Source organism: Archocentrus centrarchus, chromosome 12 (genome assembly GCF_007364275.1).
Source record: "Archocentrus centrarchus isolate MPI-CPG fArcCen1 chromosome 12, fArcCen1, whole genome shotgun sequence".
Lineage (NCBI taxonomy): Eukaryota > Metazoa > Chordata > Actinopteri > Cichliformes > Cichlidae > Archocentrus > Archocentrus centrarchus.
The window spans coordinates 3,324,609-3,339,749 of record NC_044357.1 but is presented as its reverse complement, the minus strand read 5'-3'; the positions used below and the strand labels follow the sequence as shown (position 1 = coordinate 3,339,749).

General features: G+C 41.7%; 1 protein-coding gene across 1 annotated transcript in view; it reads right to left on the bottom strand.

Moving 5' to 3' along the window:
• Positions 1-15,141, bottom strand: part of jmy (junction mediating and regulatory protein, p53 cofactor) — a 33,766-nt gene that overhangs the window by 5,699 nt on the left and 12,926 nt on the right. The window contains exons 3-9 of the mRNA XM_030743301.1: positions 4,790-4,940; positions 3,867-4,036; positions 3,170-3,335; positions 2,704-2,894; positions 2,480-2,566; positions 1,054-1,140; positions 203-716 (exon numbers count right to left, since the gene is read on the bottom strand). Coding sequence (XP_030599161.1) covers positions 203-716; positions 1,054-1,140; positions 2,480-2,566; positions 2,704-2,894; positions 3,170-3,335; positions 3,867-4,036; positions 4,790-4,940 — 1,366 coding nt within the window. The remainder of the gene's footprint in view (positions 1-202; positions 717-1,053; positions 1,141-2,479; positions 2,567-2,703; positions 2,895-3,169; positions 3,336-3,866; positions 4,037-4,789; positions 4,941-15,141) is intronic.

Here is a 15,141-nt window from a genome sequence, read left to right as displayed (position 1 = left end):
GGCAGAACCAGACTAAAGGAGGGGCAGCCATCTGCTGTGACCAGGTGGGGGTGAGGGGAGGGAGCCAGGACAAAAAGGTAAAAATGACCTAATTTCAAAGCAGGCACCTAATGAGTGTTTGGTGTCTTAAATTACACATCTAGAATATTAACCAGCCATGGCGGTCTCTACCAGAAGAGCACTGAAAAAGTTCCCTGCTCACCTCTCCTCCACTGCGATGAGTCCAGAGAAGCCGTCTTCCGCAGCTTCTTCCTCGCCGTTAACAGCTGGCTGCTATCAAAGAATCGAGGGGAAAATGGAGCCAGCGGGAGCGAGGTGGATTCAGACTCAGTTTTTTGGTGTTGCACCGGGACGCCTGTAGGGTTCTTTTGCTGTTCGTCCTCTGAGGTGGGAAGCGGTGGAGGGGGTGGGGGAGGAGGAGGAGGGGGAGGGGGAGGTGGACCCAGTGAAAAATTGGATGGTGTAGCTGACAGGGGAGGCAGCGAGAGAAAGGGAGGTGAAGAATCGAGGCTTTGGAGATCGACTACAGGTAAAGACACGCTCTCACAGCTGCAGACTTCTGGCAGGAGAGGACCAGCGAGTTCTGGGAGATCTGAGATGCAGTCGGTCTGAACGCTGGCAGCCTGGGTGCTGGGCTGCTGCCCGGCACGCCTCCGACTCTGAGTCTGACTCAGGCGCAGGCGGCTTGACTTCACAGTCACCTGGCCTGGATAACGCTGTGTGGGGATGCAGCAAGAAAAAACTGTCAGCACTGAGCCTGGTAGATGAGGACTGAGTTTAGTTTAAGTAACATTACACGTGTTTTTGCTTTAACACATCATGATTATGTAAATGCTGAATGCACAGTGTGCTGACTATAGAATAATGATGTCACTACAACATAAGAACCTTAAAATATGCTAAACACTATGGAGGAACACAAAACAATCTTTCAACTAAAGTAAGGTGTCCTATTCATTGTTCTTGGAGGAAGAGGAGGATTCAGTGAAGGTTCCTCTTCAGAAGAGGCTGGTACAGTTAAACAGAAGGAGGCTGTTTGTGTTAAGTTCTCACCTGTTTGAGGCTGCGAAGCCTGTCAAGTGTCCTCTGCCTCTCCTGACTCACTCTGGCATTTCGCTTAGCTTCATCATCTTCTTCTCCCTTTACAAGAAACAGCAATTGTAAGAAACTATTGTAGCAGAGTGACTAGAACAGTGGTGGATGCTCATATTAAGCATGACCAAAGTTTTAAACAGTGAAGTCAGGGTACATATAAGCAGCGGTTTTAAATGCTCGGTTTATTCTAATTTTAGCTCTCACTGATGTCACAGATAGTGGATATCCCTAATGTGACCATCGCCTTGAGCAAAAAGAAAGGTTTGCTTAAGGAGAGGGGTAAGAGAGCTAAAACAGCTTATTTCAGGCACAGGATGAATGGAACAGCCAAACAAGGATTGCTTTGAACTTTGAATGTAGGCGCTACTGTAGGAGCCAAGAATAAAGCCCCGGAGCTGGAAGTGAGGCCAACAGCTCCCTGTAAGCAGTTAGAGGTACTTTGACGCATAACCTGCTTCGTTCTGTGGACAAAGTGTGTGTTTAATAAGGTTAGTTCAAATTGTTTTAGGTAACTACTTTCTAACCACAGCACCAACAATGCACAACACCCTACATCACATTCAATACAAATGAGCCATCATCCAGTTATACTGCAGTGCAAGACGCCACCCACTCTCTCTTGTTCATCGCCATTTATGAGACACAACATTGAGGTGTGGCCTAAATTATTAAAACTGCTCTGGATATTTTTTCTATATGACCTCATCCAGATAAATGAACACCAGTCAGTTACCTGCTAGTTGTTGTGACTTTGTCCTTGTTTATTCTAAAACACCAGAAGGTTTAAAAAAAAAGAAAAACAAGGCAGAACGAATCCGCCTGCAGATGTGAGAGTGACTAATGTGTCCTCTGCACTTACAAGACACCAGACAACAACAAACAACATTAGCCTGTCAAAGGATTCAGTATACATAACACAAGGTGCTTCTGTGTTAGCCTCCAGGCATTTGCTGTGTAGAACCCAACATTAAATGTGATTAAACACGTGTTTAGTCAACAAATGTGGACTTCAGTCCCTTCATAGTTTTTTCCTTCTTTTTAAAAAAAAAAAAAAAAAAAAAAAACTCTGCAAACTATAGACACAAATAAAACTGAGCTGACTGCAGAATAAAATATTGGAAAAGCTGGAAAAAAAAAACAAAGTCTGGCAGCAACTAGTCATGTTAAATGAACCTATGACACTTATTTCCTGCTTCATAGTTTTATTCCTGGGCTCTGCTAGGGTAGCTTTGCTTGATTCACCATTCAAAATAATAAGAAAATGAGGAAACGTTTACACCCTCTAATAGTAACAGCTTCTCTTAATTTACTGCAGCATAAACTCTTCACAGACTGATACGGTAGAACAGTGAATGTATAAATCCCACAGACAGTTATGATTTACCTGCTGGAGCTCCTGCAGAGATTTGCTGTCAGCATGGCTACCTTGGCGCTGTTGTATTTTCTGGTTGTGACTGATGATGCAGATTTCCTGTTTGAGGGAGAACAAAGCACAAAAATGTTGTTCTGAACTGACAGCTGTTAAAAAGACTGCATAACTTTTCAGATGGATCTTTAAACCACAGGAGTTAAATCATGTGACTGTGTCTTCAGTCATCGGTGATTTACCTTCTTATTTTTGAGGTAGACTTTCTTGGCAGTGATGCGGCCCCTGCGGGCCTCGAGCTGCCGGGTCCTCTGCTGCAGGATGCTGAGCTCTTCTTCTCTGAGGGGTGATGGTGGGGTCGCGGGGTCTTCTACGCCCTTCATGGCATCAGGGCTCTCAACAGCATCGTAGTACACCACCTCATCCTGTCTCTCTGGCAGAACATCAGAAGACATCGAAGAATTAAGAGCTGCTTGTACAGCTGACTGGCGTGTACAGCTTGTAACAATAACCAAATAACAATTGATTTTTATTATTCATTTTTTAAGAGAGAGAAGAGAGACTGATTTAAAATCTAGCATTTTTATTAATGGGATCTTAAATTGGTGTTATAGTTATGCATCAGTCTTAAGTCTGATGCATTGAGCTATACAAAAAAAAAAAAAAAGAAAGAAAAAACTGCACTAAACCATCAAAAGTGATGCTCACCTGTCATCTGCCTGCGCAGACTCTGCAGCTGGGCAGTGAGCAGCAGCTCCTCACAGCGCAGCACCTCAGCCTGAATGTCATACAGCTGTAGCTGTAACTCATAGTACAGCGCCTCCAGCTGGTCCAGGCGAAGCATGGCATCCTCCCCACCCTGCAGACTCTGCATCTGGAACAACAACCCCACAGACTATTTCACAGGCCAAAGGGCATCGTCCACAGGCTGGGTGATTTTCCAAAAGCACTACCTGAATGACTGCATTTATTTTTAACATTAACAGACCCAGTGGAAAGTGAACCTGAGCCAGCATTTGTGTTTTCTTGAAGTCCTCTATACGATAACACACTGACCAGTTACATTGCAGTTTTAGTGTACTTTAAAAATGCACAAATATTTGACCTGACAGTTATTCCCAATGAGTCATTTCCACTCTTTCAGACCAGGAAGTTGTTCCTTCCATTACAGGATGCCACAGCCATGAGCTCATTTTTCCAACACGGCTATTATCTTGAGTCTTTTAGTGTGTCTATATCCAAGTCTTGTTTTTGTGGTTTTTAAATAACCTTACTTAGCATCATAAACTTTTCAGAACACACCCAGATAAGCTTGAGAATCTGAAAGTGAATCTCAGATCTTGGTCTACATCTCTGATTTGTGTTTTGTCGTTTTCCTGAGCAGCACCAGCATGTTATGTTTTACCTCCTCCTTCAAGCCATGCTTCCTCTGTTCCAGGCAGATCTCCTTGGCCCTCATGAGCTGCAGAGTTTCTTTGGAAACAGCGTACTGCAGCCGCTCCATGCGTTCAACCGCCGCTGTCCACGCTGACTTTCCAAACTTTCTCTGGTCAGCACGCATCCGCTCATACAGAGCTATAACATATACAGTACAGAATTCAATTCAATTCAATTTTATTTGTATAGCGCCAAATCACAACAAACTTGTATGTAAAGACCCTACAATAATGCAGAGAAAACCCAACAGTCAAAAATGACCCCCTATGAGCAAGCATTCAGCGACAGTGGGAAGGACAGTGGGGCGTGTGTGAAATGGTCTAGAGCTGCAGTGATTAGTCAATTAGTTACCTGGCAACTGGACATTAAGCAGCTGATCAAAAAAAAAAATAGCTGTTCCCATGTGAAGATTTTCCACTATTCTCTATTTCACAGCACTAATAATAGAATATTTTTGACTTTTGCATCATTTGGAGCAAAAAAAGGAGACCTGGAAAAAAATTGGTTTGGCATGTATGGAACCTGTTAATTAGGATAATAATGGACAGTTTATTTCCTGGTATAAAAATAGGAGTGTTAAATAAGATAATCACTAAGGCAATGTTTTAGAGCAGTGCTTTGTCTTAAAACCCTAAGCAAATAAATGCTGTTTGAGGCAAAACAGTTTATCATTTTTTCATTCCAGTTCATAGCTGAGATGGTTTGAGGGTTAAAGTGTTTCACGAGTAAGGGTGGAATGGATGATAATGACTTTGGTATGCCAGAAGTTGGAGATGAGAAGAGAGCCAGAGCGTTTGTTTTGACATGATCTCTAAAGCACTTTGTTATGAAGCTAACGTTCTTTACAAAGGTTCAAATGTCACAGCAAAAACAATGCTACACACTGTTTACCTTTCTGAGCTCGAGTTGTGGTTTCAAAGAACCTGACAGTCAGGTCTTGAATGGAAAGCACTGCGGCGTGAGCCTTCTTCTGCCACTCCTCATCCTCCTTTCTCAGGCTCTCCACACGACGGGGGCCGAGGCGCTCTGTCTCCAGAGAGATCTGACAGGAGTCAAAGTAGTTTGTTAAAACAGCTTAAACATACTGTATTTACCTCAGATCAGGTGACAAAGTTAAAAAAAACAGAGGCTTTCAAAGTGTCATCACTCCACGGTGCAACAACAAGAGCTTTTAGTCGATTTTGGAACTCATATTGCTGCTTGTACCGTGGTCTTACCATTCTTTGACAGATAAAAGCCTAAATTTGGGGGGATGTAAACAGGAAGTATAAAGTTGTGTTTTTTTAATCTGTCTTTGTTTGGATTTTGGCAAACAGGCTCCAATTAACTGATGCCAAACTAGCAGCTATCAGTTTAAAGTTCATCCACTTATGTACACTGAAGAAAGCTTAAAATATGTGAGAAGTCTTAGGCACATTTTTAATCCTCATCTAGCTCAACTTTTTAGAAGATGTCCCCACACAAGCAGCTGCAGCTGATTTTTGTCTTCCAGGGTTCACTTCAGCTATATGGAGTGACATCTCTGTGTGTTTCTGTGGTTTCTGTCATTTTTAATAGTTATCTGAAAAAGTAACACTGCTCACTCTGAGGTTGAGCATGTCCAAAAAGTATGTGATTCAGTTTCTTTTCCATTCCATCCATTTTTTTTGACACACAACACAAAAGGCCATGACGAGATTAGTGCCGCTCCGAACCAATTATGTGGTTGGAATAAAGTTAGAGCAACGTCAAGAGGCGCAGCCAGCAGCAGCACGTGTGTTGATATTTGGGCTGCTACACCGCAGTACGTTAAGAGTGTGAGTGATAAAAGACAAAGTGACAACAGAAGGTGACAGCATTACTGATCATGATGCCCCAACAGACACACAGCTGTGCACATCTGATCTTATATGACACACAACTGAGTGAATGTCAGAATTTTAGTTTAGTATATACACCCTGTTATTTATTTAAATTACAGTTGCTTTACATTTATCATGTTCAACTTCTGACAGAAATAAATGACATCTCATTTAGGAGTAAAATAGAACCTTGGCAAGACAGTGGGATCTGTGCTTGACAGTGATTTGATTTATATTGTGATATACACTCTGTTAATAAAATCACTTCCATGGCCACAGGTGTATAGACCAAGCACTTAGGCATGCAGACTGCTTCTACAAACATTTGTGAAAGGAGCTCAGTGAATTCCAGCATGGTACCGTGATAGGATGCCACCTGTGCAACAAGTCCAGTCGTAAAATTTCCTCCCTTCTAAATATTCCACAGTCAACTGATAGTGGGATTATAACAAAATGGAAGTGATTGGGAACGACAGCAACTCAGCCACAAAGTGGTAGGTCATGTAAAACACAGAGCGGGGTCAGCGGTTGCTGAGGCACATAGTAAGCAGAGGTCACCAACTTTCTGCAGAGTCAATCACTACAGACCTCCAAACTTCATGTGGCCTTCAGATTAGCTCAAGAACAGTGAGAAGAGAGCAGCTGTATCCAAGTCTTACATCACCAAGCACGATGCAAGGTGTCAGATGCAGTGGTGTAAAGCAAGCTGTCACTGGACTCTAGAGCAGTGGAGACGTGTTATCTGATGGACAAGTCTGGGTTTGACGGTTACCAGGAGAATGCTACTGTTCCAGTGTAAAGAACTCTTAATGCTTCAGCATACCAAGACACTTTGGACAATTTCATGCTCCCAAGTCCGTGGTAACAATTTGGGGATGGCCCCTTCCTGTTCCAACATGACTGCACACCAGTGCACAAAGCAAGGTCCATAAAGACATGGATGAGTGAGTTTGGTGTGGAAGAACTTGACTGACCTGCACAGAATCCTGACCTCAACCCAATAGAACACCTTTGGGATGAATTGGAGCAGAGACTACGAGCCTTCTTGTCCAACCTCAGTGTCTGATCTCACAAATGTGGAAGAATGGTCAAAAATTCCCATAAACCCACTCCTAAACCTTGTGGAAATCCTTCCCAAATGAGTTGAAGCTGTTACAGCTGCAAAAGGTGGGCCGGCATCATATCATATGGATTAAGATTGGGATGTGACTTAAGTTTATATGCGTATGAATGCAACATGATGTTCTGCTCTTTTTGAAAGTTATAGTCCCTATACAGGCAAAAACAAGGATGAAGTAGGGTATGCTTTAATGTTGATGCTAGCTTAGTGTGCAGTGGCCTACGGTTTCCCAGTCAGATCAATGCTAAACTGCTAATTCCGACTCAGAAAAAGAAGAGCTTTGCAATCCCAGCTGGAATAATTTGGCTCAAAAGGAAATCCAATGCCTTAACTGGGTCCTGGGTGTTGACTGAGAAATACAGCCCCCTCTAAGAGGAAGTGCAGGAACAAAATGTACATACAATATAAGCTAAACTCCTTGCAAGGGCCCCCTGTGCATAAAGTCGTATTTCAATATCTCAATGCAAAACAGATGTGCGTAGGTGTGCAAAAATAAACAAGACTATAATAATCATCATCAAACCCCAAAGGCTTTGATTTATGTTAACCAGCATACTCAGTGCTTTTATTCTCTGTGTGTGCGTCTGCACGTGAGGCACATGAACAGGGAGTGGTTTGGGGGTGAAACCGGGAGCGAGTGGGGGAGGAGAGATTACATCAAAGAAAAGAAAAAGTCTGGCATAAAAATCTTAGAAAGCATATGGTTTCTTAACCTAAAAACTACACGGACACGAGAAAACAAGAGTATGGTTCCCCTTAGTAAGTCAGTCCCAACTGGTGATGCTGATATTTAACAGCATCCATTGTTTAACTTCTTTGCATGCTGTCACTGACTTTGTCCCTGCTGACCTTTAAAGCAAATCAAACTGAAGCAAACATCTCTGCATAAAGCTGGCTCTTGCTGGCCAGTCTGTTAGACTGGTTTTATGCAAAGCAGAAAAACTTCCACAAAACTGAGAAAACATATCACCTGCTCTACAAGCAAAGCAGTCCAAAGCCTGTTGAAACATAACAGCAAACGCTAACATTTAGGGAATTTTATGAGTTCTGCATATATATGTGTGTATGTGTGTGTGTGTGTGTGTGTGTGTGTGTGTGTGTGTGTGTGTGTGTGTGTGTGTGTGTGTGTGTTGTAGACTAAGTTAAATCTCAATAGGGGGTGATGAAATTATAAGAACAAAAGAGTGATGATTCAAGCCTGTAAAGCTGCTCAGGAAAGGTGACAAATTTCTATGAATAATGTACATTTGGGTTGTAAGCCAAATGTGCTGCAGTCCTTTTATATTTTAATTACGTCAACTTTAAAACACTTTCTGAATGTTTGTAAAAGAGACCAAGTAAGAGGCCACACAAATACAATTAGCATCTTTTTTGTTGCCAGCCTTCTCCCCATTCGCATTTTGACTTACTTCCTACATACAAGTTAAAAAACAGTGGTGGGTTACATCTCCTAACACCTCTGGTCAGCAGCTGTTGGTGACCATACAAAGATGTGTCAGACTTACTGAAAACAGAGGTGTGACGTCAGTTCCCACTCTAAAGTGCTGGGATTACAGCATGGATAGTGTCATGGTAGCCCTTATCTCACTTGGTTAAAATAACAAGGCTTTTTTTAGTTGACACTGTGGTAGATATGAGGCAGTCTTTATCAAGCAGCTGGAACCATGTAGCCCAACAAGTCCACTGATTTAATAGTTGGAATTTGTAAGTGTGGACAAACCTGCAGCTCCCGAGCTGTTTTATCAAATTTATTTATGAAACGCTTCTTTAAAAAACAAAACTAATACACTACTTGCAAGCAAAAAAGCCATTTTGAAGAAAAAAAAAAGATAGAGGTACCCAGGGTGCCCTGCCCACAAATTCACTGCTCAAAAAATTAAAGGAGCACTTTTTAATCAGAGTATAGCATTAAGCTAATTAAACTTCTGGGATATTGACCTGAAGCAGAGGGGGTTGTTAATCAGTTTTAGCTGCTTTTGTGTTAATGAAATTAACAAGGGCACTAGAAGGGCAACAATGAAACAACCCCCAAAACAGCATCGGTTTTACAGGTGAAGGCCACATGACATTTTTGCCTCCTCATCTTTTCTGACTGTTTTTCATTAGTTCTGCATTTGGCCAGGGTCAGTGTTACTACTGGTAGCATGAGGCGATACGGGGACCCTACAGAGGATGCACAGGTAGTCCAACTCCTCCAGGACTTTATTTGTTTTGTTTATTTCCCCTTAAATGGTGGCACGTTTTTGTAAGGAAAATGCATTTGTGGGTTGAGCAGCAGAGTTGAGTATGTGGGTTGTGACCATAAAAAAAAAACAAATCTTCTATGCCAGTGCCAAACAGCTTATTCTGCTATTGACTCTTGTTTTGAGCAGGGAGCCAGCAGTCAGTTGGTGTCTGCTCCAAGCATACAAAGTTTGACTGATCTGGATAGGGTCCGTGCCATAGGGCAACTTTAAGCTGGTGTTCTGTAAAACCAAGTTGTAGCATTATTTGGAGTGAGCCCTAGTACCATCTCCAAACTGAAGGCCAAGTTCCATATAAAGGGGGATGTCAGAGACAGGCCGCGAAGTGGGCATCCCAAGAAGAGGACATCCCAAGAACACATGAACTCCTTCGGGATGTTTCCTCACCCTGTCAACACTTAGGAACTGTAGGCAGTCTTCTAGAGATTTTCAGTCAAGGTTTGCAGGACAATATGGCCAACGGCTCTCTACCCAGACAATCGGAAGCAGACTGCACGCAGACAGTCTCTAGTCCTGTAGGGCTGCCACCATAAACCCATTTGTGCTTGTGTCAGCAACATGCGCACTGCAACCTGAACAGGCAGAAGAATGTCATGTTCAGCAGTGAGTTCAGATTCTGCCTATAACAACTGGATAGTAGGGTCAAAGTGGGGAGAAGATGCAGGGAAAACTACACCGATTTCTGCAACAGTTTTTGGTGAAGGCAGTGTGATGGTGCGGGGTGTTATCTCGCTCAGGAAAAACTAGGTTTGTCATCATTGGAGGCAATCCAGTCTTTAAGTGATGACGTAGAATTCCATTTCCGGGTCCAAACTCTCCTGTGTTCAATACTCAACAATGCTGTGTCACTCGCTGTTTTGACTGATTCGAATGTAATAGTGAACAGTGACTGGGCTGCCATTACTGTCCATTTATGGGCATCTGGACCCAGAAGTGACGTCGGACTTAAAGACCAGATACAGAGAGCTATCAAGATGGGATTCTGCAGCCAGTGGCAATCCCGTATCTCCACAGTCTGGGGCCAGACTTTATCCTCCAAGATGACAATGATCGCCCCCACAGAGCAGGGTTTATAAGAGACTACCTCCAGAATTTGGGAGCAGAGAGGATAGAATGGCCTGCCTGCAGTCCTGACCTCAATCCTGTTGAACCCTTGTGGGATCAGCTCAGGCTTGCTGTTCGTGGCAGAGTGACCGGCACAACCACATTGGCTGACTCGTGACAATGCTGGTTGAAGACTGGGATGCCATCCCACAGCAGGGCATGACCAAGCTGGTGACCAGCATGAGGAGGACGTGACAGGCTGTTGTGGCTGTGTGTGGTTCTTCCACATGTTCCTGAAGTCCCAGTTCATTAAATAAACTGCTAATATCTCTTATTCCTTCAGACTTCAATTATCCAATCCAATAAATGACAAAAAAGAAGAGTCAGTAGCAGAATAAGCTGTTTGGCTTTGGCAGAGAAGATTTGGCAAGTTTTTCGTGAGTGCAATCCACACACTCAACTCTGCTGCTCAACTTTCCTTACAAATGTGGCACCATTTAAGGGGGAATAAATATATCGACCAAACACAAATTTCCTCACTTTTTGCACTAAGTTTTGTAAAAGACTAAGAAGATGAATCAAAACAGTTAAATTGCTTGCTTAGATGTATATGGAAATTTATTCTTTAAGTCACAGTAAATTAGAAAAGCTGGCTTAGCTACACATTAATGCAGTGGTTCTCAAACTTTCAAATGAAATCCTTGTGTGACAGTGGACAGTTTGGCTAGTCGCTGTGCTAACATTTCCTTGTTCCACCGTGAGAAGATTCAAGATTCAAGATTCAAGAAGTTTATTGTCATGTACACCGCAAAACACTGTGGTTATGCTGAGCAATGAAATTCTTACTTGCGACTGCTTTACAAACAATTGAAATAAGCAACTAAGTGAGAATTAATCTGATATTCAACACTTGTTCCACATGACCTTTCTCCCGGGTCGTTCACACCCCACCCCCAGTGGGACGCACTCCACAGTTTGAGAAACACTGCATTAATGTAACCACAACAGAAGGACGAGGCACAAAAATGTTTACAGTGATGCAGGACGGTGAAGAGGTGGAGCATGGACAAAAGGGTAGAAGAACCCATTCAATGTCCAAGTCACTTTCTTTAAAATTGCAGGACGGGGTCTTAGCAGTGGTTTGCAATCTCCAGATGCCCTTTTAGTTTATATTATTTTATGTGATATTTCAATATTTATGTAAAATTTCCTTGATAGATGGGGGTATGCACAGCAAGTGTAACATGTTGACAATTGCTGCCATGTTATAAAAAACTCAATGTGAAACAGTAATTGGAGCTCACTGTGGCACAAAACTCGCTGCGCTATGCCACAGTGAAACTACATTTTTAATTCATGGCTGCCCTCTGACCTCCTGAGCAACAGGACACCCATGTTGCACTGCTCTGACATGCTACAGGGCAATCCCACAATGCACCATTCACCACAAGGCCTGATATCCATTGTCAGGGAACATTCATTCAATTCTCCATCTGCTCTTCACTGATTCTGTTAAGCTTTGATGCCTCTAGTTGAGAGGGTGGAAAGAGTTAAACCTTTTGCAGAAAATTCACTGTTGAGCAGCAACAATTGGTCAAATAATTGATTAGCAGGCAGAAAAAAATATTCCCACAACTCAGTTACTAGTTTGTCAGAAAGTTTTACTGTTTTCTGACATTATACAGACCAAACAATTTTCAAGTTATTTGAGAAAACAATTATTTATTACTTGTATTACTTGCATACTTATTATTAGGTGTAGCCCAGCACCTGTGAATAAATTATGTGATGGCATCTGAATGTGTTAGCTTCATGTATGAATGGCACCCTAGTCAGTTTCAGCAAAGGTTGCAATCCTGAGGTCAACACAGCCCAAGTCTGTATGCATGTAGTCACATTAACAGCACACACAAAGAGCCTCTGCTCTATCTTTAGTTGTTCAGCTCATAAGAGGACTTGATTGTTTTGGAAAAACCATAAATCAGAATCAGAATCAGGCTTTATTGACCAAGTATCGCTCACACAAACAAGGAATTTGTTTTTGGTTACGCTCGCAGTGCACGAAAAATACAGTAAAAACAATCTTATTCACACAGCTCACTCTCTCCTTACACACACATTCATACCCGTGAATCTAGAAAATATTTAAAATATTAAGCATGTGCTTAATAAACAATAAAAATTAATAAACAATAATTGTGAGGGAAAAAAATAAAAGAAATGGTTATAAATGTTAAGACAGTTTATTATTGCATATATGAAAAACTCTAAACATCCAGCTACTTCAACCTCTCAGCACTAACACTAATCCGTAAATATCAGAGTGAAAAAGACCGTTTGACTGCTTTTTAGTTGCCAGATACACAGACAGGCCTCTCCAGAATTACCGATCCTTTGTGTTCAATTTCCCATCTATCACAGATTTAAGTGTTGATTATAAACAACTTCACAATTGCCAGAAGGAGAACAGAGTCTGACTAATGAGACTTGCTAGTAATGCTCAAATCCTAGTTTTAAAAAACTCCACCAGGGTCTGAAGTTACTTTGTTGCTTGCAGTTGTTTCTAAGTCTGTTCTAGGTTTATTACCTACATCAAGAATCAAGAATCAAGAATCAATTACCTACATATAGGATGTGGCTTCTCAAGGTTCAACTTCACTGTCACAGCATAACATTCTACAAAAACACCATCCATCCATCCATTCGCTTCCGCACATCCTGTTAAGGGTCGTGGGGGGGCTGGAGCCTATCCCAGCTGTCATAGGGCGAGAGGCAGGGTACACCCTGAACAGGTCGCCAGCCTGTTGCAGGGCCAACACAGAGGGACAGATGACCTTTCACACTCACATTCATGCTCACATTCACACCTATGGGCAATTTAGATTAGCCAATTAACCTAACCCCAGTAAGTGCATGTCTTTGGAATGTGGGAGGAAACCCACACAAGCACGGGGAGAACATGCAAACTGCACACAGAGGGAGAGGCCTGGGCCAAGGTGGAATCGAACCCAGGCCTTCCAGATGGTATTCTAACTGTGAGGCAGCAGTGCTAACCACTACGCCACCGTGCTGCCCCTACAAAAACACTTTTCTGTTAATTGTTCACTGCTGCATCTGGGAACAAATCAGGAGATTGTGAACATATTTACATTTGCTCAATTGCCGAATTGGTATCCACTCATTAAATTCCTATCAAACCCAATCAAAGCAATTATCGAAATATAGTTGCCAATTAAACAAAACTCTCATCTTTTGCACTTTACATCACTTAAAAGTCTGTGAAAATACTGTGGATGGTCACATTACTCTTGCAGAAATGTTTGAATGAAGCCAAAAAAAGAGGACTATGTTTGAATGATAGAATGACACCACTTCAACAGACTGATGTTTGAAAAGGGTTCTGCAATTCATTGGAACCATCGTGGCATGCAGCTCCCTGAAGCACTTTGGTGTTTTCACAATAACCTCACACATGCCATGTGTATTACTGCATTTCTCACTTGCAAATGAGGTCAGAACAGATTGTAATTCTATCAAGCAACCAACAACTGGCTGTCTTTTTTCCACCTCCACTTTACCACAAGTAGGATGCAAACTGCATGTAAATGTCCACACAGTGCCCTACGTGCCGATTCCCTCCTTCCCTGCTTTCCCTTTCTTCACAAATGAGAGAATTTCCACAATCCCCTGACTCATCAGTTTGAGAGAAACCAACTCCCATAGCCAGTATCAAGGTCTCATTTGCATACAGCTTTGTTTTCAGCAGTTGGATTGCCCTGAGGGAAGCAGGTGGTAGAGCTACAAAAACTTTGGCATCATACAGAGTTCAGATTCTCACAGTGACTCACAAAGCATGTCAGAAACAAGCAGACAGAGAAAAAACAGGCTTCAGGTAAAAGCTGATCTCCGAAATAGTGGCATTCATTAGCCATTACATACAGCTTTAAACTCTAGTATGGGCTAAGCTTCTAAAATGTTGGACTACAACTCCCATAATGCAACTCATAAGCTCTTTAATTAAACAAAATTTCCTGCCTTTAAAGCTCGCACCACTAGTTTGTATTGTAGCCTTACAGAAGTCTACAAAAAAAAGGTGTAAAACCTCAGGGAAGGTTTCACATTTTCCACAATTTATCAATCATGTTTCACTTATTTCTACTGCATTTTTTCTGCAGCATAAACAAGATTGTTAATCTTAAACCATAAGGCTGCCAACACAGCTTAAAGGATTAGCTAATCTGCATTAATGAGTTACACAATTTCCAAGCAAAAATATTCACTGGTCATGGCTACTGAAATGAAATTAGTGTAAATATCCAAAAAATAAAGAAATAACTATGTCTAATTTTGCACTGGCAAAATATCAGAAGCTTTGAAACATTATTTGACATGTTACAATATAAAGGGTTATCTATTAATTGAACCAATTTGCAGATTTACTGATTTAGACATATTTTTTCTTCTTGTTAATAAATTAAAAAAAAAAGACCAAAACTCAATGATGTGTTAATCCTTCTCTGAAATTTTTTGATTGACCCTTAATTGCCTTAAAAACAGGTTGTGAATACAAAGAACAGGCTTTTTAGTAAGACTTACTTAACACTACATTCACAGGGAACTATTTTAGGTTGTAGATTAGACCACATCTATTCATTTCAGTTTTATTTATATAGTCCCAAATCACAACAGTCATCTCAAGGTGCTTTATATTGTAAATTAAATAATGTAACAATAATTACAGAGAAAACCCAACAGTCAAAATGACCCCCTATGAGCAAACACTTGGTGACAGTAGGAAGGAAAAACTCCCTTTTAACAGGAAGAATCCTCCAGCAGAACCAGGCTCAGGGAGGGGCAGTCATCTGCTGTGACCCGTTAGGGGTGAGGAGGGGCAAAAGACACACTGTGGAAGAAAGTCAGAGATTAATAATAACTCATGATTAAATGCAGAGTGGCGTATAAACACAGAGTGAAAAGTCTACTGCACTAATGACG